The 26158-nt window shown below is 36.7% G+C and overlaps 1 protein-coding gene across 1 annotated transcript in view; it reads left to right on the top strand.

Annotated features, from left to right (window-relative positions):
* Positions 1-26158, top strand: part of PRKCE (protein kinase C epsilon) — a 294866-nt gene that overhangs the window by 94966 nt on the left and 173742 nt on the right. The window contains exon 2 of the mRNA XM_032183852.1: positions 6615-6678. Within this exon, the coding sequence (XP_032039743.1) occupies positions 6615-6678 (64 nt within the window). The remainder of the gene's footprint in view (positions 1-6614; positions 6679-26158) is intronic.

Below are 26158 nucleotides of genomic sequence, written 5' to 3'. Positions count from 1 at the left end.
TTTGTAATGAAAGGCAGATTTTTGAACTTTGTGGCAGTGCACTGGCTCTCAGAGAGACCCGATTTCTGATTTATTTGGCCAGAAGAGCAAGAGTCTGTGGAGGAAGAAAAAAATAAAGGTAAACAGATTCTAGGAAAGTTTGCTCATCATATTACTGGTGTTTTCAGGCAATTTCTTTACAAGTCAAGTTTATCTCATGTAATTAATCATGAATCTTGTGAATTCTGTTAATTTTCAATTATATTGTTGTGTTGGGTCTGAAAATAAAATTTTCTATGCTGTTTTCCTGACCCACCAGAGCCTATTACAAAGCTATCAGTTTTAGGTGAGCTTGCTAGGGATTCAGGTGCGCAGGCTAGGGGAAGTTTACAAGTTTAATATTACCTCTAGCCTGTTGTTTCTGTCAGGAGATTGCTTTTGTTCTAATAATGATGGTGTTTTTGAAAGCTTTTAAATGGCTTAGTCTGCTTTGAATATATTGCAATTTGTCACTATTAATGTTTTATTTTCTAGTAAATAAGTTAAAATAGGTACTGGAATAGCTATTTAAATTGAAGCAGGAAAAAAAATGTAGGTAAGGAACAGAAGATGAGCACAGATTCTGTTTCCAATCATTTTCTACTAGGTTACAACTGTTCTGATTTTTTTAAAATACAGTCTTTATGGAAATAATATGCAATAGAAATTGGAGAAGTAAATGCCCCTCAAAACAAGCAGACAACCCCCCCCCCCAGCCTCTGCAATGTTAGTTCTTTAAACTAATTTCTTCCTTTCTCTCAGAGAAGTTGTTCAAAGAGAAAACTTTCCAGTGTTATGCTATGCTCAGTATGGGTTAATGCATACTGACTTTTAAAGTCCTACATGACTCAAATAACCATCTGCAGTGACAGATCATGTGCTTGGAGGTTTATGCTTTAAGCTATCCAAATATCGGATAATCCTAGAACATCACAACAAGAGGTGCAAAGCAGGTTTTATGACTTAATTCTTTCTGTTTCTGTTGCTTATACAGTCCTTTTTTTTTTTTTTTTTTAGTGTTGCCAAAATCCTGAACAGCTTTGTGACTCAAGGTTTTTTGCTGTATTTTTGCATTCTGTCTAGCTAGGGAACATCAGAGTAAAACTTCCTCAACCTTTGTACTGTTAGGAAGTTCGCTTATGGAAAATGCATTTGTCTAGTTATTGTTTATTCCAATTTATGTCAATGACAATCCTTAGATTTCTCTCAAGAGACAAGTTAGCATTTAAATAATTACAATGCACTTAATCTTAAATGACTTTCTTGTGTTGTTGTTATGGTCAAATGAAAACCTGTGATAATGTGGCACTGAGCCACTGAAGATAGTGGTTTATCACTTGTTTACAACAGGTCTTGGTTAGCTCCACGAGACACAAAAAATCTCTGTGCTGGTGCTACCAGCTAGAATGAAAACAAGCATCCTCAAGTTTTGATGGAAATATTTAAGCTTTAGAGTGGTCAAGAATGCAAAATCTTCATGTGCAAATAAGAAGTATCAGCACAACCCAAATAATAGCATAGCATATTCTAATCTTCCTTATCCCTCTAAGATTAGAGTGTGTGTGTGGTTTCCTCAGCAAAATCTTAGACTAAGAACATCCTGCCAAAGATTGATATCTTTTAGGGGTTGGAAATTATAGTGTGTACCTAGGGGGAGGAAAGCAGTGAGCTTATGGAAGAGCTTAGAACTTCATTTTTTTTCAGAAAAGCATTTAGGAAGTAAAAGCTTGCAGAAAGCAAACCTTGAGGAAAAGCTGAAGAAGTATTTTCATAATCTTCTGCATAGTTTGATTAAATTTAGCATTACTTCAAAGTTGCCTGAGAATTGTGATGCTTTGGAAATGCTGAAGAGAAATATTTCAGCAATTTCTTGTTTGAGATTGTTTTTACTGATGAGTATTAACTGAATGGAAGAAAAAGGAAATTGCCTCCTAGATATGTACCCATTAAAGTTGTTTTAAAAAAGTAGCGCTTAGATGGCTCTGACTGATATTGCAGGAAGGCAGGATGTGTATAGCTTGACAAAGTGAAGCTTAAGTGAGGAATAGGACAAACGGTCTAGTGGGTAGTCTGGGCCTCCAGAGACCAGAGTTCAGTTCTTGTTTAACCATAGGCTTCTTGTTTGACTTTCTGGCAAGTCATTCAGTCTAGCTTGTGCCTTTGGGAGTATCTCATTTTACAGATGGGGAAATGTCTCAGAAGGGTGTTGAAAATAAAATCCATTAATGACTGTGAAACTATATAAATGCCTTCAATATGCTGAAAGTTGGCCATGGCTTCAGCATGGGTTTTTTCCTCTGAAAGTATGTCTGGTTTTATGGATGGTTGCCTTTTGTTCCCTGAAACCGACTACTAATATGCTTTATTCAGGCCTGGAGTTTTTCAAGCTCTGTGCTATTTTCCAGCAATCATTGTACCAATCTCAATACACTACCACATAAGGATTATTTTAACCATATAGAAGTTGTTTAAAGTGCCTTCAAAATTAATCTTACTTGTACCTACTAAAACGCTGTATTTTAGTAAGTACCACAACAATAGCATAGACCAGTACCAAGATAAAACACTTCAGTTATCAAACATTTTGTTCAATGATGGTTGTTACATCTTTTGTTGCATGTGGAGAGTGTGGTCTGTATGTGCAAGGAACATATTTTGCAATGGCTACAGCAAAGCTCTTTTTATATCAGCTCCTTGATCTCATTCTAGTTTGCATCTTGCCTTGTTCCCTGTTGTCCTTTTGAACAATTGTATCTTTTTAGACATCTTCTCATAGCATCTCTCTGCATGTATAAATGTTTAGCTGCATTCAGAGAGAAGTATTTTTAGTCAAAACGGAGGGTCAGAATAAGAACTGCTGTGATCAGACTATTTTCGTTGCATTCAGGTATGTCTTTTTATATCCAGCTGGATTTGACCAGTCTTACATATGTCTAAGGGCATTTCACATGTGGTATCTTTCTGAACATTTGGTGAAAAATTCTTTTAGAAGCAATGCTTTTCTAAAACAATAGAATAATGGTTTAAAAACTCCTGTACTAGTACAGGAGTACTAGTAATTGCACTACCAGTACAAAAACTACCAGTTAAAAAAAAAAAAAAAAAAAAAAAGAAACTTTAGATTGTGCTGTTCTTCTTTTATGCTTACTTGTATAATGACATTGCATAGTCTCCACTTTCTTCTAAGTGTAGTTTTATGTATAGATTGAAAGAAAATGCACATGGCTTTTATTCTACTAGCCTGAATGTTTCTAAGGTATTTATACCACTGTTTCTAGACATTCACTTATAAATGTTCTATGCAAAATTAGAATTGAATCAATCCTTTTCATTCCATTCTGGCTTTGATACATGAAAGACCTGTGACCATAAGGTTTTCTATCAGTTTGGGGGATTATGCTTCTTGGGGGAGGGTGGAGGGAGTGGGGAGGGATCTTTCATATGTAAGGTCAGCTGAGGCAACTAAGCTGCCAGTTCCTGGCAAAAGTACTGATTCATGTGGCTGATGCAACCGTCAGCATAGGTGCTTACTGAAATGAAATGGGGGTATTTTATAAATCTAAAAAAATAAGAATGTGTCTATTTCGTTCTCATTGGTGTTACAGCATATTAAGACTGGGAAATCTTTGTAAAAGAGAATCCCTTGTTTATAAATAACTTGTTCAGCTCAGAACATCAGCAAAAAATCTGAATCAAATCATTAGGCATCATTTTTAATAAATTGTATACGAAAACAGTCCACTTGATGGATAATGAAAACTTACATTCAGTGCTCCAGTCTTTCCTGGGTTGTTCATAACGCTGTTTGTACTTAATAAATGAGCAAAAGGCAGACTGTGATAGTGGTCATCAGCTCCTCCAGATGCATGATTCTTCTGCAGGGATGGTGTCGGGGTTGTGCATGTGTGCGCACACAGTGGGATTTTAACTGCATCAAGTACTTTACTGAAAGCTTAACTAAACAGTATATAATGCTGAAAGAAACAGAGCATTAAGCATGCCTCTTTAATACAGCCATCTGTTGAGTACTATAGCAGTTTTTCAAAAGCCGCCCTCAACATAGACATCAAAGTCTATCCATCCACCTGTGCATCTGATCTAACATTTTGTGTCTAAAAATTGCTACGGGAGAGGAGCAGTATTTCAAGATCAGTAGCTTTATTTAAAACAAAAAGCACCCCCTCCCGCCCCTCATGCTGCCAGTTCAGAAATTGTTAAAAATGTCTTTACTCAATATTGAGTCCTTTATTTATGGAAAAAACACTCAACCACGCTTTCATTTTCCTCTCCTCTGAGTAACCCCTGGCCTTGCTAACACCAATTTCCTGCCTTGTCTATTTAAAATACAGCTGCTGAGATCATTTTCTTAATCCGTGGGTCTGGTGACATCAGACCTGTGAATTTGTCTACCGTCTCTTTCTTAAAAGTCACAGAAGGATTTTTGTGAAAAGCTGGCTTGTGGAAGGAGGAGCATATGTTACCCTGATGGATTCAACAGCTGTGGCCCAGGAGAGGGAAACAGCAGAGAACCTCTGCTGTAAAGGTCCTCCCGGGTGATGAGGGAAAGGTGGAAGCAGAAGGACAGTGACAAAAAATGTAGCCCCATGAAGCTACCTGCTGAATGCAGGCAGACAAAGCCTGGTGCAGACCGGACATCTTGGTATCTCGTTCCTTCCTTCTACCACAGTGCAGCGAGACACTGGGCACGCTGGCTGAGCAGATTGGCAGGAGAGCGCTGAGCTTGGGTCTCTGTTACACCCTATGTGGACAGAGTTCAACTACAGTTTACTCCAAATGCTGCCTGCAGGCTCAAGTTTTGATGGTCCTTTTGGAGAATCTCTTTTATGAAGAAAACTGTCCAGTTCTTGGCAAAACAATCCTGAGATTACCATTTCACCTGACTTAATCGGCAAGTTCTGCTTTCATGTCATGAAGAAATGTGTGACATCCTCACCTGTGTGATGTAATATGTTGTTTAGTTATGAAGCTTCTGAATTATCATTAATAGTTAAATTCAAGTTGTAGTTGTCAAAAAGATCAAAGTATATCTTATGTGTTAGCGAAGCTCTGTTTTGCATGTTCATTTACTTGCTAACTTGCAAAGATGAACCAAGTGGTCTCCCAAGTTATTAATGTCAATTAGTGATCTCCAGATTGCCATCTTACTCCAGTCTAAAGCCATGCCCTAAGGTCACTTGTGACTGACTTCAGAGGCAGCTGAGTATAGTTTGTGTCCGCCAAAGGCTGGGGTTAGTGAAACGAGGCCCACTTTCCCCTGTGGCATGGAGTAGGAGGAGGTGCGGTGCGGTGAGGTGAGGGCGCAGGAAGCCTACTTCTGGCTGCAAGCCCTAAGCGCTGCTGCGTGGGCTTAGGAGGCTCCCACCCTCTGCCTAGGTCCCTACATCAATCCAGGGCTCTGCCCCTGAGGGGCTGTAGCAGGGCTGGGCTCCAGGTCCCCACAGCCCTGCCCTGCCCTGCCATGGGACACACTGAGCCAGGCCCAGGCTGGGGCTGCCTTGGTGCCCTGCACCTTTTTGGGGTGGTGGGACATGGAATGGACCCTAGCGGGTGAGGTCCCTCGTGACTGAGGTGCCATAACTTCAGGTTTGCAGATTTATGTGTTTTACTTACCAAAATGGAATGAAAATACAGCATTAATGAACACCATGTTGGCTTCACTTGCAGCCTATGAAATTATGTGACAACTGCAGTGTGACATTAAAAGCTAAAACTAAGTGTTTTAGTTTAATTTTAGTTTATTTTTTGAGAGAAAAATGACTACAAAAATTATCTGTAATGTGTGGGGCACCCAGAATATACAGAAATCGAGCAGTAATTAGTGTTGGTGATGTGGTAAATATGTGGTAAAATACAGAACGATTTGTAATGAGATCAATGCAGTACCTGAAGTTTTTGCAGGCTATACAAATAAGCATTTAAATACAGCAGCTTGATACTGAGAACCCGAATTTCATGCCAAAAGTGATCTCTACAAAAGCAGACTCCTTAAAGTCTACCATTGCAGAAATAAATTAATTTTGTATTTCAGAGAAAAAGGATAAAGCACGTATTTCTTTCTCCCACTGGGGATACAAAGGGAGTATTATAAACACGTGTTAACCCACTATACGAGCTGTGTGTTGATTTTTTCCCCTATTCTGCCACCAGAGCTAATCTGGCTTGCTGGGATCTGAATAGGTTACAGTGTTGTTTTTCACATTTGCATAGCTGGGCTCAGTATAAATTACAGTCAAAAAGTTACTTGATACTGCTATTTAACTTTGTTCCTTGACTGCTGCCATACAAAAACCACTATTTCCAAGAACAGTGTTTTAAATATTTGATTTGTAAAATTCACTGCATTCAAGCTTTCCCAGTGCTAAAGGTACATGTTTCTTTTTCACTTCAGGGAGGTGGAAGGTGCCTCAACACCTCTTTGCAAAAGGAGACTGTGTTAGCAGTGAACTATAGACTGGCCCGTGTTCTGCCTATAATTTGGCTTCACAAGTTTTGGAAACTTTGGGTTTCCTTGCATGTGCAATCACTTGCTTTGGGAGCCGTTCTGAGTTTTCTTTTAATTCTCTTCTTGATTGCAGATTGACTTGGAGCCAGAAGGGAGAGTGTATGTCATCATAGACCTTTCAGGATCATCAGGTGAAGGTAGGGACTTTAAATATTTTTTTCTTATTCTTTCATGAATGGAATCTTTAAGGGCATTTACAACAGAAGTATTAGTGAAGGTGCTGTACCAATGCCCTCGTAATCTGTACAATCTCAAGTTAAAGTGAGTACATTTTGATGTATATCCTTGTGAGTCAGTGAGCATTTGCAGTTCATCTTAACCTGTTAATCACCAGTGATAACAATGCTGACTAAAAGGACAGTAATCAAATGAAGAGGGGTTTAGAATCATTAATTTCTAAAAGAAACTTCCAAATTCTTATTTTTGGAAGAATGTTAGCTAATTATGTAGGTAGAAATGATGAGATGTCAAAGAGGGGAAAAGAGAGTTTATTTGCTTTCATAAATACTAATATTTGTTATTTTTCCAATAAATGTTTTCTTTTTCAAGTAATGAGCACAACATTGTAACAATAACAGGTGTTTCCATTGTTATGACAGATAAATGTTGGGGAAAAAAATGAAGAAATTAACTTAAGATATTTTTCTGCTGTTTAATTGGGATAGGAGTCAGGTGGTATATGGCAGGAATAAGAGAGTTTATAAAGAAACAATTCTGTTGTGTTTATTGATTCTGCTCTCAATGACAGCTGAACCTGCTGAAATGAGGATGGCTCATTTGGGTTTGATTGTTTTAAGTGATGTCTTCTGATCCGTTTTCCCCGGTAGCTTACAGAGCTCAGCTAAACAAGGTTATCTTTCATTCAGAGTACATAAAGAAGTTTCATGCAACCCCTGACAGGAGCTGAAATAGAAAATGGTATGAAATGAAATTATTTTGCCCAGCACAGTTAAGAAACAGTGGAAGAATGTGTTTTATATTTGTGTTCTTTGTAATGAATTGCTGTGCTCTGACCAATTATTAACAGTAACTTGCAAAAACACATACTGAACTACATCTTGATGTTTAAAAACAAAGCAAACCAATATTTAGACTTCGTCTTCTAGCTGTGTACCCACATAAAACATGCTTTGCCTTTTTTTCTTGCTACATATTGAAGTAGTAGCCGTTGCTTTAACAGCAGTTTCTACATATCTTGCTAATTCTCATGTCAATGGTACAACTAAAATGTGGTTGACAGTATTGGTTTTTAAGATGTGTTGGCAAGCAGATGTTCTTCCAAGCTTCCATTTATAGCTGGTTGATACCCAGGCGAGTATAGCATTACTACTGCATTGCAAGATGTGTTCAGATGAGCTGGACTGTCAAAGGACAGGAAGATGGTGTTTAGTTGTTCTTCAAAAGTTCTTTAACACTCTGTAACCTTTTATACAGGAAAAAGTCTATGGTAATGTCACCTATGTTATTTGGTGTTTTACCCTGTGACAATTTAGCAGTGCTTTGAAACAAATTTGCAGAACTATAGTTTGTGCCACTGTATTACTGTAGAAGGGGAGCGTAAGAACAGGAGAATCCATGTGTAAACAGACCTCTGAGGAAAACAGCTTATGAAATGTGTTCTTATGTGAAGACAGAGACTTCAGTTAGGGTGAATTTGGTTGTACCCTAGAGAAGTTGTTTTGCTTACAAAATGAAGTAGTACTTTTAGAGCTTTCCTATCAAATAAGTAACCATGGAAAAGCTTTGTGTAAAAGCATTGCAAAATTCTCTGGGAAAGCTATGGTTTTCCTCACAAGGGAAATTGGACCAATTTTGTACAACAGTCCATAAACTTGTTTTATGGTGTTTTGTTAGCAGCACTATGAAATTCTATTTTTAGACCAATTTACTAGGGCTGAGGCCTAGCGAACTTTGGAAGAGACTCCTCTTGCCTAAGCTGTCTTAAAGTAGAATGACTAATTTAACATAACCACTGTATACATCCTTTTGCAGGGAGAAAACACCCACACTGAAACTAACCTACTCTATTTGTTTCAAAAACGTGTATTTCACCTGATCTCTCTGTATACATATATAAATATTTACGTAAAGAGAATGCATCTGATATGTATTTTATGCATTTCAGTGGGGCAGTTCATTTTAGTTGATCTGTGTTTGCTGAATATAAAAGAAGCCTAGAATTAAGGTTAGACTCAAATGCGTGACTTTTGAGTAGCTAGGGTTGTTTCAGGTGTTTGCTGCTCTTGACCCAATTTGTTAACCAGGGTCCTGGTTTTGAATTCCAGTCAACATTGTAAATGGTAACTGAGTATATAGCATTTTCTTCATGCTGTGTGAATTCTGACATAAAACCATGAGTGTTTTTTTCTTGTTTGTTTGTTTTCTTAATAAAAAATAAGCAATGTTTTATTTTAAATTTTAGAACTTCTTGGCAATGGTCTTCAAAACTTGGTAACCAAAAGCTTGTTGCTTCAGTCTATTCAGGCAGAATTCCCTCTGAAGTTAGGTTTTCCAACAGAGAAAGATAATGGGCAGGTGTAATGATGTCTGGATCTACATCTAAACCTATCTACATTTTACAAACCCACAGTTAGGGACTTTCACCACTGCTAATTAAACAGGAAGCTCTAGGAAGTACATGCAGGCTGTCACCCAAACACATAAGAGTACCAAGCAAATCAGAAATGTGCCTAATGGGACTTATAAAAGATTGTAAATGATGTAATGAGAAGGTGCACAGTACTCAGCTTCAAGTGGGAATTATGCACCCTAATTATATTTGTGAATCCTGCTAGGCCTCTTTCTGAGTGCTTAGAGTCTTAACTACTTCTTTAAATGGAACCTGGTCCTATCAGTGTGTTTAGGAACCCTGCCTTGCCTGGTTTTGGAAATGTTAACTTGTATGGTAGGATAAAACAGTTGTGCATTCTCAGAAGGTGCCTGTTGAGTCTCTTAAGTCCTGTTACTATCACTGTTTCACTAGTGATTCTTGGGAGGGTAAATGTCAATTTAGGAAAATAAAAACAGCTGTAGTAACATTTTAAATTGGAGGAAAAAATCATGATGCGTGTCTTTTTTTTTTTTTAAGTTCACAGAATGGGCAATTAAATATATCATCCATGGAAATGTGGGGTATTCTTGTAAACCAGTACTGTCTTGTAATTCTGTGTACTGAAATTGGTCTTGTTTCATGTGATATATGCAAGTTTCTGATTACCAGCAATCAATAACATAGCTTCAGTAATTTGGCACCTCTAAAAGATTTTTAAGATAGATATCCAAATTCTGTTTTGGTAAAATTGACTTAATTAGTTGAATCTATTAATGTGGGCAGAAAACTTTGCTATTAAATTGCTTCTGAGAAGCAAAATCCCAATTCTGCAAGTGAGTGCCTACTTGAATAAATCATTATATAAATTAAAAGCTTATGTATAAGATCCTAAATGATGGATAAAGAAGAAACTGTATGTTAGTAGTATATTCTCAACAGTTTTACTAAGCTTTTAATTAATATCAATATAAGACATTGTTAGCATGTGTCTCTTAAAATTAAATTGTCCCTTAGTTGCAGCTGCCAGATTGTTTATCCCTCTGCACTACTTGCATTGGTCTGGCAAAACAATAAAAACAGTTCATTGTTATAATCTGACTTCCTTGACAAAAGTACACAACTTGTCCTTCCCATCTCTCTAATGGAACATTCACGGACCTCCATCGCTTGTGTGGCATAGGTGTACTAAAAAAGGTGAAAATATGACAATATGAAGGGAGGTAAAGAGTACTTCTGCCTTGCCTTGTCATATTGCCAGACTTCCCGAGAGCCACTATTAGATACCAGTATTGGCATCTGAAAGGAATTTTTATCTGGAACCACAGAAAGAAGGGCTGAGTTCTTGGCTTTGCTGCTTGTAGTTTTTCTCCCATTCTGAAGACAAGCTACAAATCCACAGGAGTTTATAGAGGTGTGTCAGCTTCTCTTGCCTTTTCCTATATTGTGAAATTACTTTTAGAAGATGCCTAAAGAAGGAGCTGTACTGCAGCAGTTATGCTACACTTGTGAGTGGGCAACCTTGAAAGCCCGGTGCTTTAGACTGCTCTCCACTGGATATCTTGCAGCAATGACAGCTCTCACAATGGATTGCTCAGATCTCAAGGTATTTGGATTTGTTCTGAAAACATCATTTTCTAGAACTTGCTCCCATTCAATTCTAGTCTTTCAAGCAGAAAAACGTTGAAAAGAAGAAATACTAAGAAATGGAAAGCAAACTACATAAAAAGCCTTTACAAAACCAAGCCCAACAGAAATGTTTTTATCATCACTTTTTTTTTAAACTAAGGCTGTTTTGTAGCCCGCTTATAGCTTTGGAATGTTTGTTCTGCACTGAGAGGGAGGGTGAGTAACTATTTATTTTAGCAATCTTTTGTAAATTCCATAGTAGGAACTGTCTGGCCCACATACAGAAAATAAAATGCTAAATTAACTGTTTATCATGCAGAAGGTGATGTCCTCAAAAGTTAGGATTTAAATTTTTCTGTGAAAATTCAAACATCACTATACTATGTTTTCAGTCTGAGTTCTCCAAAACATTCAGCACATTATGCTGATGTGGATATAGGAAGAAGAGCGAGAGAAAACAGCACTTAAATGGAGAAATTATAAATATATTTTTTTTAAACTATATGACCTGTATTTCCATAACATTTGTGGTTCGACTCTTTACACTCTCTATGCCAAAATTGATGTGCAGGGTTATTTACCTTTTAGAAATTTATTTCATTCAAAAGGGCTGTGCGCATTCAGAGTAAATATGCATTTGTTTCCCATGAATGCAAACAGCTGTGTCAGTGGAAACTTCCCAAATATAGATACACAGTAAGGTATCCATTCACAGGTTAAAATAACTGCAACAGTTAATTAGTAAAGTCCCTTTTACACAAATATTTGGTTACAATTTTAATACCTGTATTGGATTTTTAAAACGTTGACAAATAACTGCCCACTCAGAACTTTAAGGGATATTTCAAAAAGAAAACATTTTGGCCAAATAGAAAGAAATGTCGCTCTTATAGGCCTGACTCAGCATGCAGTAGTGTTAGTTGGAATTTTCACTGAACCATGTACTCTGCCATATGCAAGCACACAGGATCTTTAAGAAAGAATAAGCAATTCTAATAACTCTGCCAGGATATTTTGTCAGATTTGCAAAGCAAGAAATCAGTCAATTCTGCTATTAAACAAACATCTGTTAAAACTTTGCTTTAGTTACAGTTATATAGAATACCTATATCTATAGGTATAAGAAAGACATTTATAGTAGATCAGTGTTTAGAAGTAAGTTTCTTTGGAAAGGTTTATCGTAGATACTCTCTGTTACTTCACAAACCGGATGTAATGATTGTATGGGTTTTTAGTCTCATATTTTCAGCTTCTGACAGAGCTATGGATAAGAGTGTGACTGCTTATCAGTCTTTGGATGAATAGGAGACTTTTATAAAACATGCTGTCTTGTTTGTTTCCTCATTGCTGATCCGCATCCAAGGTCATATTGATATTTTATACTAATTCATTGTTGCTGTACCATAGGTATTACTTCTAGGCTGAAGTGCACTCATTGACTGTTTTATTGACATGCTTTGGCAGCAGTTTTTATGTCTATTTTAGTGCTTATAAAATTTTGTGAGTGAAAGTCTCTGAATGGTTTCAGAAATATTCAAGAGCTAGCTGATTGAGGTCCAAAGGCAGTCTGAACATTTAAAACACAAGTAATGCGATGACACAACGATTCAATTTATAAACTGGGATAGCAGATGGCCGTCAAATGGGTAAGAGGTAAATTGCCTGACGAATGATTAAAAACATTTTCAACAAACTCAGTTTTATATAGACTGAAAGACAGATGCTGCTATATTTAAAAGCTTGTGACCTCCTTGCTGCATTTGTCATTGTAGACTTCTTCTTTCTTTGGAATTATTGGCTTGTGTTTGACACAAATGCATATAGCTACTAATGCTTATGCTCTCTACCACTTACAAATTAAGTTCTATTTCCAATATGTCAGTATTGAATCAGTACCTGTAGAATGACTTGCAGAATGACCTTGACAGATTTTTTTGTTCTAACTTTATGTATTGTAGGCATTTTGTAATTAAAAAAAAATAATAATAATAATAAAAAAGAATTATTTAAAACTTTTTCTGCAGAGTATGTCTAATCAGCCATGATGATTATTGTTAGATGCCCAAATTCACCTTATACAGATGTCTTTCTGTACGATTGCAGATTCTTCACTTTACAGTGGGCAGTCATATTCCAATAAAATGCCACAGCTCATGCTGGCGGTGGTAGGTACTGCAGAATGCAGCCTGTTGCTCAGGTCTGGGTTATGTCTACAAATTGCATAGTCACAGAAGATTACGTCTTCTGGTATGTTCATCTATTCAGATTCATCTGCTCATAAGACTTAAATTTCACAGGATGAAGAACTTAAGGTGATATTTCACAACAAAACCTGTTAGATGAGTTGTTGGCAGTATTTCATGAATGCAAATGATTTTGTTTAGGTTATTTGGCCTTTTGCATTGAAATATCCACCAACGTCCTTAGACTTAAGACTACATCAGGTAATGCATTTAACATTTAAGTAAAAAATATGAATTTAGAAGAGATTTTCCAGTTCTTTAGCTCATTTACCTGAAGGCTGTCAGTTTGGCAGGTACAGATATTGCTGATTGACATACATTACAGCAGAACTACAGCAGACATTGATAAGGAAATAAGGGAAGTAGTGTCAGTAGAAGCAGAGTATGCTTCTCAATGTCACTTTTGTGTTTCATGGTTGATGAATCTTTAACATAGAGACAGCTTGTTAATCAGAATATCCACAGGATTTATTATAGGCATCCAGTTTTGGTAGAACCACTACAGCTAGTAAAAATGTGTTTCTGTTCTATGTGTAGCATCCTTTTCCAAAGCTCTGTTAACAGAAAATACCCATGGGTTGAAAACTATCTCTACAGTTCTTAATGTTTGTCAGAACTTTTCCTTAGATTATTTCTTTGTCATCATTATCATCATTAATTATGCCTGTTATATTAAATGGACACTAAAAATGAGGTTTGATTGTGCTATTCACTGTCTGAAGTCAGAACAGCAGGAGGTACTTGTCCAGAGATCTCCAAGTCTGAATGACGTTCATCCAGGAATGAGACTTTTTGTTTGGTTGTTTCAGCAAGCTATTTTAGTGAAGAAGGGAGTTCTCTTTCATTAATGCCTTCTTTTGCAAATACACTTTTGTCAGTTTATTATTATTATCATAATCATCATCTTTGATCATTGCTGTTCTGGGACTAGGCCAAGTCATGGTTCTCAAAAGAGAAGCTTTTGGAAAGTGGTGGCAGCTGGCCTGCTTTCTCTGCAGCCTTGCTCTAAACCATGGGCCTTCAGGTGCTGACACTGCATTTGGTTGTCTTCTCCTAGAGTTGAGAGTCTCTCTACTAGTGCAGTTTGGGGGAAGAATCCTATCCTTATAGCTTCTTCTGTGATTTACTTGCTTTTTTTTTTTTTTTTTTTTTTACTTTTTCTCTGCCATCCTTACTAGAACTGTTGTGTGGTTTCATAGAAGGCTGACTGTGCCTTGGTGCTGAGAAACTGTGCAGTGCTCATGGATCTTCTCAGGCGCTAAGGCTGGTCATTGCAACTTGGAGCTCATCTTGTACAGCCCTTTGCTATCTCAGCATGTGCAGGTAAAGCCAGAGAGGGAAATCAAATGTGATTTGTGTGCTCCGCACCAAGATGTATTAGTGGCTGATATGTACTCTGTGGAAGGGAATACCTGAAAAATTATGTGTTTACGTCCTTTTAATTGCTGCTGTCAGGAGTGAGTTGTCACAAGGGAGGCTGCTGCTACCACCAGCCGTGTCCTAGTGTTTCCTGTGTAAAGCTCTGTCAGGTTCAGATACTGACCAAAGAAACTTTACCAAGATCCCATGAACTCTCAGATGGCAACTCCCATAAACCTGTTCCTTCCCTACTTCAGTACTTACTGGTTGTTACTCTAGCCAGTTATTTCCGTCACTTACCTGGCTTGAATGAATACACATCAGTGGTAGTGATGTGTTTACTCAGAACACTTTACATCAAGTTTTGACTTGTTTTGTTTGTATTTTGTGAGCTTTGTTTTAAAATACGAACTCCAACAGACTCATCGGGCAGACAATGAAATAGTTTCTAGTAGCCACCAGTTGCTGCATTGAGCAGCCTATGAAGGAATGCTTGCATTTCTTCTGAATTTCTCTTACATTCCTAGATAGTTAAATCTCAGCAAAATACTTTTCCACTAAGGTATAGGGCAGCTTACCTCTCTGAAATATTAGAAATATTTTTCTCCTTTCCTTTCCTTTCCTTTCCTTTCCTTTCCTTTCCTTTCCTTTCCTTTCCTTTCCTTTCCTTTCCTTTCCTTTCCTTTCCTTTCCTTTCCTTTCCTTTCCTTTCCTTTCCTTTCCTTTCCTTTCCTTTCCTTTCCTTTCCTTTCCTTTCCTTTCCTTTCCTTTCCTTTCCTTTCCTTTCCTTTCCTTTCCTTTCCTTTCCTTTCCTTTCCTTTCCTTTCCTTTCCTTTCCTTTCCTTTCCTTTCCTTTCCTTTCCTTTCCTTTCCTTTCCTTTCCTTTCCTTTCCTTTCCTTTCCTTTCCTTTCCTTTCCTTTCCTTTCCTTTCCTTTCCTTTCCTTTCCTTTCCTTTCCTTTCCTTTCCTTTCCTTTCCTTTCCTTTCCTTTCCTTTCCTTATACAAATTCTTCTATAAATTCTTCTTTATTCACACCAATAACATCTATTCCATCAAAATATATCTGTAAGCCCACCTTTGCTATTCCTCCTGGCAGTAACACCTCTATAAAAGAAAGTTTCAAGTTTTTCATTGTGAAGAACAGCACTTGACACTTTTAACGCAGTATTCAGCTTTCTTTATCATATTAGTGTGTATTCGCTAGTTTAACCAATCCTTTGCAAAGGTCACCTCATTTCTGAATTAATTTTTTAATGAGAACGGATGGACAACCTACTTTTTAATAACCCATAACCCACGTGCTTAAGGTAAACACATAAAGAAGAATTCCAAAGTCCCTTAATAACTTAATTGCAGATACCTTTATATCTTTTATTTTTCAATCCAAAATTTGATCAAGCATCCAACACACATGTCCTTACTTTCCTCCATACTTCAATGTCTAAGAAGAAGGTGACGTATTGGAAGCAGCTTGGGAAGAGCCAGAAGAGGTTGATGGCTACCCATATGGAGTCTGGGGAAAAGCAAAGGCAGACTCTCAGCCCTTACAAACCTCTGCAGATTCTTTGGAGCTTTAAGTGGAGTCAAAAGAATTGTACAAATAGATCTGCTATTGGGAAGGCAGTCTTTCTGCTCCAGAGAAAAATTGTGAAGTATCTGAGAAGTAAGGTTGCTGCTTGATGCCTGCAAAGTTGTTTACCTAGATTTAGCAAACCACATGAACTTTGCACTTTTAGACTTGAGGCTGTGTCTTCTTCTGGAGTTAAAATAATCTAAAACTATCTGAACGGGACAGTGCTCAATTGACAATGCTAATGAATGGTGTCTTTCTTCAATTGCTTGACTTGGGTAGGTTTATAGGTTAGAGCTCTTCTATACGTGCAGCTGCCCCTGCAAGTTCACAGGAGCATCGTGTGCTCAGGAGCATAAGGTCTGTAGTGACCTTATTGTCATTTTCTCCTTTTTTGATGTAAAGCAAAATATACAACCAGAGAAACCAGACACACACCTGTTGTTCTCTTCTGTTCAGTCCCAGTAAGCAGGACTCTGCTTCTTCAAAAGGCCTGATCTGACGTTTTTATTCATAGCCTGGGTAAAGCTAGAGTACTACTATGTTTTCAGTTTTCCTCTTGTAGACTTGTTTTACAGAACAAGAGCGAGCAGCAATGTGCAAGCCAGCTTTAAATGTACCCAGAATCTTTGTTTTCAAAATTCATTATACAATGTGTCAACTGAGAACCTATTTCCTTTGAAGCTTTGATTTTATGTCAGTAGGGTTTAGGGATTTTTTTTTCCCATTCAGCTGTTCATGTTTTCAACACCAAAAGATCAAAAATTATTCAAACCACAAGTGGGTAAAAAGGGTAAAACCAAAGAAATATAAGAAGCTTAAATTCTGATTTGCAAAGTTTTCTGCTTCTGCTGCACCTTTGTTTTCTCATCTTAGGAGGAATAATTCAAAATTATTACTAATAAATCTTTTCTCTTGGGTCTTATTTGGTTTAATCTTAAAATACTTCTGTGTTAAAGTATGAAAGCTTATCTCAAAATGATTTTTTTTCTAGGTTTCTTTCTTCCTTTCTCTTCTTGAAGTTATTTGCATATTTTATGATAGTCTGTACAACTGTAAGAAAGCTTTGTCCATCCAGAACCTGAGTTTCTAGTTTGTTGTTCTAAAACAAGAACAGCTGGGTTGTTTAAGGTTTTTATTGCTTGTTAATCACGAAATTTTAGCCAAGGAGAATAGTACAACCATTATAAGTGAAATGTAGACATTTACACTAAAATGGAAAGGTTACGATTCTCAACTAGACATTTTCTTTTTAAACAGAAATAAACAGCTTTAACTTTTTTTTCTAACAGATCTGGGAAAACAGGATACTATTTAATATCAGTAGATATCTGTAATTTCTCTAACTCCTGTTCATAATTATTTGTTGATGGGGTGGGTGATGCATTTCTCCTGAGACAAACAAAATGAACATGCTAACCATTAGCGTGGCATCTAAAAGCAGGTACTTGTGTATTGTTACCCAAATGACAATAACTGAAAAGCCTTAGACCAAAGGAGGAACAGTGAAATAATAGCATGACAGTACACATGAAGTTCTTTGCACATGCAAATTATGCTGACTTCAGTAATGGCATAGGCATTAAATTGGGAAAATGCACCTTGCAAGCTAACTGATCAAAGCCAGGTCTCTTTAAAGGCATTAACACAAATACAGATCAGTACCAGGTGGCATTTCAGTCTGTTGTTAAACCATACTCCTAAATTGTGCTGCTCAGTGAATAGGTTTGCCAATGGGTGCTCATGCAATTTTTGTGGCAAGTGCCTTCCCAAGGAACATCTCTCCATGGATTTATAGCCATCCCTTGGATTGCATCCAGCTAGCTGATGGAACATCTGGTAAGCATTGTGTTTGTAATAAGCCCTTACTGTATAAAGCTGGCTGGAGTTTTTCAGGCAAAGATCGATGACCTTTTCTTGGCAGGCTTCTAACTGTTTGCCAAAACAAGTGCTTCATAGGGAGCAAGACACTGGTAGAAGATTTGGTTTAAAGACGCCTTTGTATTGTACTGTAAGAGTTTGTACTTGTTTAAGGAAAATTGCATTAGACTGAAACAGAAAAATAACGAAATTCAGATATATATATATTGTTTCAAATTGCTGTCTCTCTTTTCACCATTTATGTAGTACAAGCTCTGATTTCCATATGTTTTTGTTGTTTTTTTGTTCCTAACAAAATTATTCAAGGCCTTTAGAATATCTGTGGTTATTATCACCGTTACATATGCCTAGGATGTTTTTGAAGAAAATGTGAAAAGTACCAGACTGAAAACTATAGTGGTGTTTTTGTACAGAAGGGAAACGCCAACAAGTAATAAGATTTGGAATAGAAATACATAATTTTTGAAGTCTGTATTTGGCTAGCTATTTCATAAGACACAGTAAGGGTAGATTAATCCTTCACTCATTGCATAACGTGATATATGATGTGAAAAAAGTTTTAGTATAGTTTATGTGTATGTGTTTCTTTTGTAGTTTCTGGTTTTGTTTCACTGCACTTCATAAAATACCTAGCCTATATTCTGTTATTTGCTTGTTTTCTTGCTCTACATTATTGTTGCAGTAGCATGATCTGAACCACTCTGTTCCATCTTGCCCCCCTAATAATACTCAATTCTGTTTGTTGTTAGTACCATTGAGAAAAATGTCATAGTCCCTATTGATTAACTGATCAGGGGCTGAACAGATACAGTAACGCACAAGTTAAAGACAAATTCTAGCTCTGTTCCTGGCCTTTACATTAACCAGTCAGCCTTGGGAGTGTTAATGTCCTTTCTGAACGTCATTAGCCAAATGTTTACTGTCTTCAACGTAGCCTAAAAATCTAATTCTGTTCTTAAAATATGAGTTCTACAGTAATGTAAACATATGGAGTCTCAAAAACGATTTCTTTTTTGAGTATAGTCTTGAAAGGTTAAAATATTTATGAGTACAGCTGGAAAAAGAGAAGCGAATTTAGGAAAGTTTCTTCTTAATAGAGGCTCAAAATCTGCGTACAGTTGCATATTTGTTCCATGAACCCATTGCAAATAAGTATAAAAGAAAGTATGGTAATATATTAAGTGGCGGTAAAACATTTTTTAGGTTTTAAAAGCTATTTAAAAGAATCAATCATTCAGCTGGAAAGTACCATCATTATTTCTTAGGTAATAGCCTGAATTTCAAACTCTTAGACTTCTTAAAAATAATAAGCAGATGTACTAAAAAGACAGGCGCATTAACTGTACTCATTTGCCATGGGATCTTAAATCATTTCAGTCTTTTTGCACTTTATATTTAGGGAGGGTGAACAATACTCAAAAGCCATGGTGCATAATTTGGAATTTCACTCAAGATAAAGCATCTGAAGAAAGTTAATAAAATCTTTATTCCATAAATCAGCAAAATTTATACTTGCTCTTGTTTTGGGAGAATACACACGAAGTAGAGTGAGAGTCCCAGTAATTAGAGATTCAAATGAGAGTAATAAAAACACTACTCATGGAAAAGCCTTGTTGATATTGAATGTGGCCACCATCAAGAGGGACTTTTGGTCTCTGTTTTACTACTGGACACTTGCTACCATTAAATATGTGTATTTCTTTCTCCTTTTCACTAGTAATCCTGTCTATGCTGTGGGGGAATAAAACAATAATTTGAGTACTTTTATAAGCAAGCATTACTAGGTTAAATAAATACATAGCTAAAAATATTTTACATTAAAAGTAGGTAACAGAGCTGCAGATAAAAGAGCAGTAGTCCTGGCATTGGTCAGAAGCTTTGTTGCCTGGTTCTGCATGTTACATTTGCGTAGTCAGAAACCTTTTTCTTATTTCTGTAACAGCAGCTGAGCTCATAATTTGGTAGGCTCTGTCTGTGATGGATCTTCAAGGCGTATGGTTCACTAAATGTGGATTGCATAATGCCAAAGTCGAATGCATTGGAACATCATTATTCCAGACTACAGTGGTTGTGGGTTTTTGTTGTTGTTTGTTTTTTCCTTTAGGGATTTTTCTAACCATAACATACTCTTGGAAATGCCTCTGCCAAGTGATCTGCTCATTGGTAGGAATACTGTATTTATTCTTGTAGTACCATCAGAATGCAGTATGATTTTATATACTTGCAAATGTTGCTTGTTTCTCCTTCCTCAAACCTCCTCACCTTCCTGCTGAAGTAATTTGGCTGAAAGAATAGAAATACTCTGGTAAATGGTTGTTGTCTGTAATAGGAGTTATTAGAATTATGAGGTAAAGCTTTCAGTGCAGTTTGTTTTCAATTGGTTCCTTTATCCCTTCAGAGTCTGTTCTTTCCTTTTCTCTGCTACAGCCTTTTTCATTGATGCTTTATACCTGTGAAGGAAAAAATAATAATGTTTTGCCACTGTCATTCAGCAGTCAAAAGCAGTCTCTGCACATAAAAATGACTGAATAGAGCGTCTGTGTGTTACTTGGAAGCTTAGTTGTTTTGTTTGTTTTTCTAAGAAAACATAAGAGAAAGCAAGATGCAAGGCTAGACAAAGAAAATCAAGTCCTTTCATTGTCTCTGTGGATTTTTGTAGTGACTATACTAAGGAAGGTACTGAAAGCTGTGACTGAAACAGAGGTAAATACTCTGATTTAAATGTTGCCCGGTCCTTTGTCTTTTTTTTTTCATGCTACGACTTCATTTGCTTTCATTATTTCTGCCAGTTTTCTCCTTAAAAATGAATATCGGGGAAAAAGTAAAACAGATTTTAATCTCCAGAAACAACTTTAATAAGTGAACTGGCTGATAAGTTGCAGTTGCAGCTATTGCATATAGTATAGGTCCTAAATTTCCCCCAACACACATTAAACTTAACCATTACTAAATAGAGAAACAGCATTAGAATCTAGGACAAAATATTCCACCAAACCAAATCTGAGTTTTATTGACTCCAGTTTGCACCAGTGTGGCTCCCTCCTCCAAGATACAGCGGAAAGAAAAAACTCATTTATAAAACACTATTGTAAAGGAGACCAATATATACTCCCTTTCTGCTTACTTCTCTGTTTATAACTCCCAGATCAGTGCCAGTAAACTGTATCTTTCCCGACAATTCCTAAGCATATGCTTTTCTTCTTTATTGGACTCGTTTTTTTTTTTGTTTGTTTTGTTTTTTAATTTAATATATTTTTTCTGTTTGTTTCGCTTTTAACTTCTTCGTCCCATCATTTTGGAAATCTGCTCTTCTGTGAATGATACGATTTAAAGGAAACATCTTCCATCACAATTCACAAATTTCCCACAGTAGATAAAAGTAACAACGGGTGTTGGTTCACCTCTGACAAAAATACTGGGGGCAGTTGTATTTGTCTCTTTTCGGAGCAGCGTAATTGTTTACATCTGCACAGCAATATCATAAAGCAAGAAAGAACTAGAAGGGAAGAAATAACTTATTTTCCCATTTAAACTCCCAGTGAAACTTTGTGAATGTATAATCACTTTCAGACTTTGGTCAGGGTGCTTAAAAATCTAGTCCAGTCTTTATTAAAAGTATGATGCAGTCTATAACTGTTGTATGACAAAGAACTGAAGCTATCCTTTTTGGTTTTGGTGGTTTGGTTTGTTTGGTTGGTTGGGTGGTTTTGTTTGTTTGTTTTTAAATTGTGCCAGTTTAACAGTACAGTTCTGCTGGTAAGGACTTTATCTGGAGCTTGAAGGAAGGAAGAAACTTTTGGATTCAGGGGTCAGGCTATTAAGATCAGCTTTGAGGCTTTCCCTCAGTGGTGAGTTTTTAGCTTTACAAACATAGTGCTGGGCATTTCAGTTGATTAAGTGGACACACACCTACCTCCACATATTCAATATTATATTTAATATTATATTCAGACGTAGAGGCCACAAATACTTAAGGGTTTTGTAAATCTATGTGAGAATCACATAGGGCACATACTGAAGGGGAAAAAAAAAAAAAAAGGAAGCAAAAGATCTTATTAACTGGAAATGCAGTAAGCAAAATTTAAATAGTGAATGCTTTTGAACTGCAGCAATATGAGTTTAAATGTCTGATTTACTTTGGTGTTAGTGCAGCACGTGGGCTAAATACCTTTTTAAATTTACTTTCAAGTGCTTTAAAGTATTCCTGAAGAAAAATAAAGCAAAAACTTAAAAAGAATTCCAAGTGTTCTTAGAACACTTGTGTGCATTCTACAATTACAACAATTTTTGCTAATATCTATGAGAGCAGATATTTGTTTTAGAGCATTCTGTTTTCATGTGTCTACAAATTTCTGAGTGCATAGAAATTTTGTAGTTGTTATATTGAATACACTTCCAGGCTGGTTCAAGTTTAATCCTTCAGACAAGATAATACTCTCAGTGTGTGTAATGGAATCACTGATGAAACCATTTTATAATAATGTTCTTGAGGGCAGGATTGTTTGGTCAAACCTCATCACTGGAGCAATTCGTATATCTGCCATCTTGACTTCCGGCAAGATTCTTCTGTGCGTCAGCAGACTTCTCTGGAAAATAAGAGTACTTATGACTATTGTGCTGAGAGGGTAATGTTAATAAGTGAAAGTTATTCTTGGGAGAAAAAGCTTTGTAAATGCTGGAAAAGAACTTGAGATTTAGATTCATATCTTGTTTTCAATTAACTGCCTACTCTTCATTGAAAGAGTAGAGAAAGTACACTCAGTGTGATGTAATGCACTTACACTTATTAAGATACAATTTATCCCTGTTTCAGAATCCTAAATGAACTTTGAGGCTTTTGTCTTTTAAGAATCCATTAATAAACTCTTTGCTGGCTGCAGTTACTAAGTTCTAATCAGGATTCCTTACTCAAATTTCATTCTTGAGACATTTTACTGAAACTAATCATTTTAATTTGTGTAAAAATACAGCAGTTATTTGTTAGAATGACAGAATGGTTTGGGCTGGAAGGGACCTAAAAGACCATCCAGTTCCAACCCCTTTCCATGGGCAGGGACACCTTCCACCAGACCATGTTGCCCAAAGCCATATCCAGCCTGGCCTTGAGCACTTCCAGGGATCCACACCTTCTCTAGGCAACCTGTGCCAGTGCCTCACCATCCTCTGAGTGAAGAATTTTTTCCTCATATCTAATCTAAATCAGCTCTCTACAAAATTGACCATAATAAATAGATTTTTGTCTTTCAATGTGTTGTGCTGGTAACCTAATTCAGAATGGATCTTACGGGAGGGGGATGTTGAGGAGTGAAAAAAAAAAAGTCCCCGAAGTATCTACTGATTGCTTTCAGAATTTGAAGATTAAAAAAGTTGAATTATAGGTTTAAAAGAAGCTGTCATCCCTAGTCTTTCTTATTAGAGAGCATAAATTACATGTGCTTAGGAAAGTTAGGTATCTAACATGCATAAGATAAATTTTACTAGTTCATTTATTCTTCTCGGGATGCAATCAGTATCAGAAATCATTTTTCTTGTTTTAAGGTACGACTTTTGAGGGTTTGATTGTGTTTCCGTCAGAATAATGGACGCATTACAGAAAATAATTTAGCTTCTCTTAGATTAAGCATTTTCCTTATATGTGCTTAAGTGTTTGACTAAGTTGTATAATGAAAGTATATCTTGTTCTTCAATAATTTTTCCTTTTTTTTTTTTTTTTTTTTTGAGTTAGAGGAGTGGGGGGAGACATCATATACTCAGTAGTATCTTGTTGGATGCCTTCTCTGTAATTCTGTAGGCTCGCAGATTTTCCATCTAAGATTGCCAAGCTGTTTGGCATATTGGGATGTGATCCAGATTTTTGTGTCTCTGTTTCTTTGCAGCATCACAGTCCTCATTACTTACAGATTTCTAACTCGCATTGCTCCAGAAAGGCTGGCTTGGGATATATTATCAAAGAGCACGGGCCACTTTTCAGACTTTCCATGTATCCTGGGCCTCAAGAAGAATCATTGCTATTCCTTGCATGAGCCAGACTGATCACTTGGATCGTAGGGCACACAGTTTGCCTTACAAACTGAGAATGGCAAATCGGTGAAAGATTCAGAGTTGGAAATACACACACCTTGCTTCTGTGCCAGTCTTGCTACACATAAACTATGGAAAGTATAGGAGCATTTCATTTCATTACTACTGACTTTGGAGAAGGAAGGCTTTAAGACTCCTGAGGTCATTGGCAACTAACCCTGTGAACACCTGGTGCAATTAGTAGTGTCCAGTATATTCTACACTGGTTTCTGTGATGTATTAGTATTTTTCTAGGGAAGGAGACCTATTTTAACGTATAGTAAGAGTAACAGAAGCAGTTTCCCTTTACTGTTTATACAGCAGATGTACAGGCTATAAAAATTGTATTTGAAGACTCACATCTTCATTACTTTTAACCGTACGTGATATCAGATGAAATTTTGTTATCAAGCTCTTTTTTGAGTTGCAAATACCACATGCTGTTCAAGTCCTAGCTATCACATCGTTGTGTTTACATAATAGTCTCACAATGAATGATTCCCTCTAGCAATACCACTGCTGCTAAAGTTACCAGCATTAAAGGAGTGCACAAAAGGCTCCAAATGGATTTGGTATAGCACAGGTGAAACTGAAATCATTGCAGCATTTCTGGTCAGAGAAAATTTGGATAACATGAGGCATGCAGTATTTCTTCTGTGGTTTTAATGAAGCCAACTCAGTTCCACTGGAACATTTTTACATCAGTAAGAGATTTGGAAGAGAACATGGAAAGAGTCCAACCTTCCAGTTTCATACCTACACTAAAAAGACTAAGAAAATAATCTGTCTTTTAAACATCTGGAACCTATTTCTTGAGTTTGCTGGGTTTGATGTTGAGTTTTCTTTTTATTCATTCTTGTGCTCTGTATTCCTAGGAGACATATGGTTGGGTTTTTTATTAATTAGAAAAAGGAAGTTTCTCTTAAGGATTACTTGTTATTAGAATAAAGTTAAATAATGGCATTGTTAAATTCAGTAGGATCTAAATTTTATTAGTAGTTTCCTATTTTTATAGCACCCAACTAAATCTTCTCATTCTTTTCCATTCTAGTCTTGATTCCTCAAACAACAGTTGAGGACTGACTTCATAGGTTGGGATACGTTCATCACAGATGAGCTGAATTTAAAGTGCAGTATTAAAGATTAGGTAATTCCTGTTGGAATTGATTCTCCTACATTGTTCTTAATACATATATATATACATGTATATATATATGTCAGTTCTTAATACTGATATATATATATATCAGTATATGTGTGTGTGTATATATATATATATACATACACATACATTTACTTTCACTTTTGTGTTGATATATAATCAGCACCATTTTAGAAGGTCTTTTCTAGGAAACGGGCACAAAACATCAGAAATTGTGATGAAGGGAAGTTAAAAAAAAATAAAAATCTTCATTACCATTTTAAAAAAGATTTGCTTCCCTTCAGCAATGTCTGTGTAAGCATGGCTCTATCTAAGTCAGTTGCAAAATGTCAAAATTTTTCATATTCACATCAACAAAAGTCTGATTATTTTCAGGTTTTGTTTTTCTTATCACTAGTTTAGAAGGACTACACTTTGATAACGTGATACCATCATTCGGTGTTAAAAGGTAGTGCTGAAGAACTCTATAATGGATAAGTAAGCCACACTATCAGTATTTTCATAAACTTGGCTTAGTCTAGTATGTCCGTGGGACATCATCTCTCTTTTTTCACTTGGTTAGTAGCTATTCCTGGTAGCTCCCAGAGAAGCCAATGGAGAAGTTGTAGTATTTAGATAAAAATAGTCTCCTGAGGCAAGTGTCTCTCTGTAGAAAACAGTGTGGATCTAAGGTTTTTCTTCATTTTGTTCATTAGTTGCACTGGGATGTAGCTACCTGTCTCATTTAGGTTCTTTTCAAAATCCCATAACTTTTCAAAATCCCTAAACTTTACTCTGTCCCATGGTTTTCAGCTTATGCAGGGTTTGATTATGCACAGCTCTTTGCGCTAGTTCATGAGCAGTGTCTTCTCCTGCTCTGAATGCTAAACCAAACAAAGCTTGCTTTATGCTTTGTTACAATGGGAGGAAGAGAGCAGATGACCATTAATCCTGGTGTTTGAATTTGCAGCTAAGAATCAAAGTCAAGCTTCTTTTGCTCCTTGTTAGTGTAAGGTCTGATTGAATTCATTGTCTTGGTGACTGCTCTGTTACTGCCTTCACTCGCTTCCTGCTGCGCTGCTTATCCAGTCCCGAAGTGCGTTACTTCCCCTTCCACTTCCTGCCAGCTTCATTTCCAGAAGTGCAAAGCAGCCAAAGTCTGAAGTCGCTGCCCAGGCAGAACTG

The sequence above is a fragment of the Aythya fuligula genome, chromosome 3, assembly GCF_009819795.1.
Source record: "Aythya fuligula isolate bAytFul2 chromosome 3, bAytFul2.pri, whole genome shotgun sequence".
NCBI lineage: Eukaryota > Metazoa > Chordata > Aves > Anseriformes > Anatidae > Aythya > Aythya fuligula.
This window is presented reverse-complemented; position numbering and strand designations above follow the sequence as displayed.